Genomic DNA, 6897 nt, shown 5'->3' with positions numbered 1-6897 from the left:
ATGGACTTGCGACCTTGCTCTCGAGTGGTTCCCACATGCTCCTTCATGAGCTTCCCTCAATACATAGTTTAACTCGTTTGGAGCTAGGCACCATAAGAAGTGCTAAGAGAAGCCTCATTTGTATAGTACTTCGTCTATGAGGACGTATTTGGCAGCCCTGATCCTCAACTTCCTAGCCTCGTCTTTATCTTCTAGAAGCCTCCTATCCTTGAGATAGGCTATTATTGGACTCATCCAATTTTCTCCTCCTCCTATCTGTTGTATCCAGAATGTCTATGCTCGGCATGTATTGGATTTTGTCATACTCGTCCACAATTCCTCCTGCTGAAGCTACTCTCGCCAAGGCATCTGTTCCATGTTTTCCTCCCTCAAGAGTTGAACAAAACTGGTTTCTTTAAACTTTTGGACGAGCCGCTTCACTCTGTTGAGATATTTTTTCATTCGATCTTCCTTAGCTTCACACATTCCATTCACTTGATTAATAACCAATTGAGAGTCTCCTTTAACTACTACTGACTTCGCCCCTAAAGACTTAGTCAATTCCAGTCCTTTAAGGAGAGCTTCATACTTAGCTTTGTTGGTGGTGGTTTGATATTGTAGACGGGCTGCGTATTCCAACTTGTCTCCCTCCGGGGACTTTAATATAACTCCAATCCCACCTACGTATAATGTGGATGAGCCATCTATATTGATAACCCACCTTTGAGCTCCTTCCTTTTTGTCCAGCTCGTCTTGACTAGGGGTGAACTCCGCAATGAAATCTGCCAATGATTGTGCTTTTATCGCACTCCTTGGTTGGTACCTGACATCAAACTCACTAAGCTCTACCGCCCATTGGATTAGTCATCCTACGGCTTCCAACTTGTTCATTGCCTTCTTTAGGGGATGATTTAACGTTGAGAACATGAGCTTGAACATAATGCCTCAGTTTCCTTAAAGCTGTGACCAAAGCAAATGCTAGCTTCTCCATCATTGGATATCGTCATTCCGCTCCTCTTAGTGCCCGGCTCGTATAATAAACTAGTTTCTGAATCTGCCTTTCTTCTCTAAACAATGCCGAGCTCACTGTGTGCAAGGACACTGCCAAGTACAAATATAATTCTTCACCAGGTACGGACGGGCCCAACAAAGGTGTTGTGGTAAGATAAGCCTTGAGGTCTTGGAAGGCCTTCTAACACTCGTTCGTTCACTCAAATGCCTTCATGAGGACTTTAAAGAATGGTAAACATTTGTCAGTAACTTTCGAAACGAACCTGTTAAGGGTGACAATTCGTCTAGTGAGAGATTGGACTTTTTTGATATTCTTCGGTGGCTCCCTATTTAGTATCCCCTGGATTTTTTCGGGATTTACCTCAATTCCTCTATGTGAAACCATAAACCCCAAAAACTTCCCTGATGAAACTCCAAAAGCACACTTGCTTGGATTCAACTTCATGTTATACTGCCTAAATGTATCAAAGGTTTCTTGAAGGTCGTCTAGATGCTTCTCCTTGTCCAAACTCTTTACCAGCATGTCATCTACATAAACCTCCATATTCAGCCCGATTTGTGGATGAAACATATGGTTAACAAGTCTTTGGTAAGTCGTCCCTGCATTCCTTAAACTAAAAGGCATCACTTTATAGCAGAATAACCCCTGGCTAGTAATGAAGGAGGTCTTCTCTTGATCTACCTTGTCCATCCTTATTTAGTTGTAGCCTGGAAAGACATCCATGTAACTCAACAAATTATAACCCGTTGTCGAATCCACCAGTTGGTGAATGCATGGCAATGGATAACTATCCTTAGGGCAAGCCTTGTTCAAATCAGTGAAGTCCACGCACATTCTCCACTTGCCATTAGCCTTCTTGACCATAACCACATGAGCCAACCAGTCTGGATAATACACTTCCCGAATAAATTTCACCATGGTCAACTTTTGGACTTCTTCTTTGATGGCATTGTCTCGTTTAAGAGCAAAACCCTCTTCTTCTGACGCACAAGCTTGGAGTGAGGATACACGTCTAGACAATGGGTAATGACACTAGGGTCAATACCTGGCATGTCCTCGTGACTCCATGCGAACACATCAAGGTTTTTCTTCAAAAACAGGACCAAAGTCTGCTTTGTCTTCTTTTTCATACTCGCCTCAATTCTAGTAAACTTCTTGGGGTTGTTCTCGTCCAAAGGAATATCCTCTAGTACTTCAGGGGGCTCCGTAGTAATCCTTCTCTCGTCTATGCTCATTGTCTATACGTGCTCGTCCATAGCCAACATGACTAAATAGCACTCTCTGGCGGCTAATTGATCTCTTTGTACTCGTCCTACTCCATACTCAATCAGGAACTTGATGGACAGATGGTAGGTAGAGGTTACCACCTTCCAACTATTTAAAGTCGGCTAATAGCATTGTACGATGATGAACAGTCAATAATAAGGAAGTTTACCTTTTTGGTTATTTGTTGCGGGTACGTTCCGACTACCACAAGCAATGTAATGGTGCCCACAACTTGCACCTTCATTCCTCCAAATCCTACTAAGGGTGAATTCACTAGACGAAGCTGATCTCGTCCTAGCCTTATTTGTTCGAAGGTGGGGTAATACAAGATGTCCGTTGAGCTGCCATTGTCTACCAACACCCTTCTGGTCGTATAGTCGGCAATGAGCAGGGTAATGACGATTGCGTTGTCATGTGGGTGGTGAACTCTTTCAACATCCTCGTCCGTGAACATGATGGCTTGCTCATCAGCTACCCTCATCCTTGGAGATTGTCTAAAGAGCTGGACGTTTTGGACCACCTTCAGGTATGTCTTCCTTGACTTGGATGACTGACCTGTTGAGGTTCCCCCTATAATAACTCTTATTGCTCCAAGTAGGGGTCGTGACGACTCCTCCACCTTTCCCTTCAATTTCTCGTCCGAGAAAATTCGTCAACTTTCCTTATTTGATGAGATTCTCTATTTGCTGCTTCAAATCAAAACACTTGTTTGTGTCATGACCATGATCTCTATGGAAGCGATAATACTTATTCCTATTGTGCTTGTTGGGATCTCCCTTCATTTTCTCTGGCCACTTCAAGGATGGGTCGTCCTTGATCTGCATAAGCACTTGCTCAAGTGGCATATTCAAGGGAATGTATTGCTGATTCCTCGTTGAAGACTTCGCCTTCTTGCTATCTCTGTCTTTTTTCTCTCCCGCTCAAGCTTTCTTTGGACGAGGGCCCTGCTCAGGATGACATGGGAGATTTGCTTCCATGCGCTCTGCTCTCTTCCTTTTCTTGGCTATGATTGCATCCTCCGCATTCATGAAATTTTTGGCTGTTGCTCGTAAAGCTTATGAATGAATAAGTCAGAGTTGACCCCATTCTAAAAGACGGCCAATAGCAACTTGTCGTTCATCTCGTCCACCGTTAAGGCTTCTCTGTTGAACCAGGTAATGAAGACCGTAAATTCTTATTTGTCCCTTGTTTTATACTTAGCAAACTGGAAGAGGAACGCTTATGGCGTTGTCCTCTAATAAAATTGTTAACGAACAACTTACTCAACTCTTCGAATGAGCCCACAATGTTTAGAGGTATCTTGCTAAAACACACTCGCGCTGGTCCCTTGAGGGTGGTAGGGAATGCCCTTCACATAATCTCATCTAGAACCCCCTGAAGGTGCATAGTGGTTTTGAAGGTGGCGATATGATCACACGGGTCACGAGTTCCATCATATGAATCCAAGGAAGGCATCTTGAACTTTGAGGGTAAGGGATGACTATTGATGGAAGCCGTGAAAGGAGAGTCTGTTCGGTGAACCAAGTCATCCACGGGATTCGCCCTTCTCATGTTCTCCCTCATTTTGTCCATAGCTTTTCTCATTTGGTCCATCTCCCTCTCCAAGTGCGGTACTTTCCTTGAAGCAATACCCCTTGACTGATTCTCAAGCTCAGCATTTTCTTCTCCACCTTCTTGACTCTAGGCTTGCCCTTCCACTTGTCTTTCATGGTGTTGCCTCCTTAGATTATTCTCTTTATTCAACTCTTGGTTCTGATGGGTTAATTCCGCCATGGCGGCAGCCTTGGACTGTATGTGTTGAATGGAAGGCGGCATGACAGGTGCTGATTAACGATCACGGTGGGGATTACTAGAAGCATCCCTACTCTCCTAGTGGTTTGGGCTAGTAGCCCTTGATCTTGTCTAAACCATACAACCTTTTGTCAGGGAGAGGCGAATTGTCGAAACGCAAGTAATCAAAATTTTTCCCTCCCCACAGACGACGCCAATTGATGATGCAAAGAAAATTAGTAGACTAGATGCTTCGGGCTTCAAAGGGCTAGCGACTGTTTTGAAGACTTGAAAAAGAAAGAACAAGTGATCAAAGGTGATCGGGGTGGACCGGCCAAGAACCTTTCGATGCCAAAGTTAGTTTCTCTCTCAAGTTTAAGCGTTCCAACTTTTTTGGAATTGTAAAAACGTACATTTATCTGGTCTGAATGAGTGTTTATATAGTACGTCCTAGAAATAGTTATTAGATTTGTAACTTCCCTTGTATTTTAGGAGGTTAGGGGGTTCAAGAATAACTTCCACAACTGCCATGGGAGTTATATCATTTTGTATAACTGTCATTGGAAGTTAAGTATTTAATAAGGAGTTGTAGCAATGGACCCGGATCTTCCTCATGTCTTGGAACAATACCATGTCCTAAGTGCTAGGGGGTTGTCCAGGAGCCTTCCTGATGGACGACCCTCATTCCCATGGACGGTCGTCCTTCTATGGACGTTCTTCTTATGTGGGATGCCTTTTCTGCTCTGGACGCCTCTTATGGACGAATTGAAGTTCAATTTTTTTAGCTCACCATCAATATTAAAATTCCAAACTAGATTAATTCAATGTAAAATAACTAGCATATATTTAAGAATCAACAAAATAAGTGTTTTCTAATATATTTCAAGTCAATCATCTATAATCTATCTAAATAAAACTTTAGGGTCTGTTTGGATACAGTTTATTGCTGAAAACTAAAAACTGAAAACACTGTAGTAAAATAATTTTTAAATGTGTGAATAGTGCCGTGGGACCCAGTTTTAATTATGTTTTTGCTGAAAAAAAGTACTTGTGGGTCTCGTGAACAGTATACAAGACCCACTAAAAAAACGTATTCGCTGGGAAATACGCAAAACGCACTTCCCAAAGTTACACTTAGTCTTTTTTGGAAAAAAAAATTCTTGAAAATCATTTATGGTTGAACTTGTACTAAATTTAACGATGATTTTCCTTTTAATATACAAAATCAAAAGAGTAAGAATTTTATCTTACATTTTGCTTGAAAAACCTAATTTTAACAATATTTATTGTTGAAAATATATTTAGTCGATAATTATAGTAGAAACTAGAAGAGTGAGTCCAATACACCCACTCTGTAAAACAAATTGGTATTAGACTATTGACTTTTTTTATTTCTTTCTAGTCATATCTGGTCAATTTCAAATTATTTAACATTTTTTTGAAATTTAATTGTTGAAATACATTCTGTTCATAATGGTGAATTTATGTTTTTAATATGGTTTTTGATGATTCATCAATATCTTTGACAAAACTTGTTTGCTAACAAACAAATATCTTTATTCTAAAATATTAATGTGGCTATAGTCTAGAGGATCCATAACTGATCTAAGAACAAGCAACCTATTATATACTTACTAAACTAATGATTTAATTTTTGTAATTAAGAATTTATTGCAATATAGAAAACATTTAATTGATAATGATACTTGATTGTTAAGTCATTTTGTTGATGGATATTAAAAAAAAAAAAACATTGAAACAATCTCTTAAGCAAAAATAGACAAACACGACAACACCTAAATCTTGAAATACTAAAATTTAATTTTGGGTCCTAAAAAAGACAAGTAACCAATAAAATGTCATACCAAAATATGTAATCATATTTCATAAGTCACTTTTTCCCTTACCGAAGTTTTTTTTTTGTTATTTTTTTTGTTAATAAGGTATTAGTTTTTGTTTTGTTAGTGAAACAAGTCTTTTTTTTTTCCAAGTTTTATATATTATAAATATTTTATGTAAAAAAAAAAGACCATATGTTATATATATATTAAATAATATATGTATACACACACATTGAGGGCAAGGTGGGGCATGTAACGCCTAGTCTAGTCCTGTCACCTCTTTGAGGCGAAGGAAACATGCGCATGGCCAACTAAGGCAGTGAAGTTAAGATAAGGTATTTTCGCAATTTCTCAATCCGCAGGCCATAGTAATGGGCTCAGTGGCCACACTAATTTTTAAATTGTTTGAACCAACTTTCAATTTTAAAAGGGACCATATATGAATGTTTTTAAACAAAATTTTCAAAATCTATCTAATAATATATATTATTTAAAAAAAATTTAGGAAAAAATACATAAAATGCCCACAATTTGTACCATATTTCAGATTTAGTCCCAAATTTTTAATTTTGTTGTTTAAAGTTCCAAAGTTATGATATTGTTTCAACTTTAGTCCTCTATTCACTTTTATTATTTATTTCTATTATTTTAGGTAGTATCGAAGCAAAGAAAAGCATAAATCATTGATTAAACTCTATGTTTCTTTTAAAATGTATTCATGAATCAATTTGACAAATATTCTATAAGTGCTTAGAGAGAGAAAAATCTGTTTGGAGAGAGTAAAGACTTCCACTTAGAGTAAAAAAGTTATTGAAAGTCAAAACTGGTTAGTTAAATACAAAAATTTATCAACGGTTTTCCTATTTTTTCTGCTTGACTAAATTACTGAATAAATAATGAAGATGGACAGAGGATTCAAATCACAATTGTTTCATAAGTTTAAGATTTTTTTTGGACAAAATTAAAAAAATTAAGACATAATCTAAGACATGATTTAAAAATTGAACCCTTTTACTAACTTTTCCAAGG

At 38.3% G+C, this 6897-nt stretch overlaps 1 protein-coding gene across 1 annotated transcript; it reads right to left on the bottom strand.

The window, feature by feature from the left end:
* Nucleotides 1–330: 330 nt before the first annotated feature.
* On the bottom strand, nucleotides 331–970 carry LOC142606125 (uncharacterized). The gene is made up of 2 exons (XM_075777524.1): nucleotides 853–970; nucleotides 331–761 (listed from the first exon to the last, which is right to left on the bottom strand). The coding sequence occupies exons 1-2, from the start codon at nucleotides 968–970 to the stop codon at nucleotides 331–333; spliced, it is 549 nt and encodes a 182-aa protein (XP_075633639.1).
* Between the last annotated feature and the right edge of the window lie 5927 nt (nucleotides 971–6897).

This window comes from Castanea sativa, chromosome 8 (genome assembly GCF_040712315.1).
Source record: "Castanea sativa cultivar Marrone di Chiusa Pesio chromosome 8, ASM4071231v1".
Classification (NCBI taxonomy): Eukaryota; Viridiplantae; Streptophyta; class Magnoliopsida; order Fagales; family Fagaceae; genus Castanea; species Castanea sativa.
This window is presented reverse-complemented; position numbering and strand designations above follow the sequence as displayed.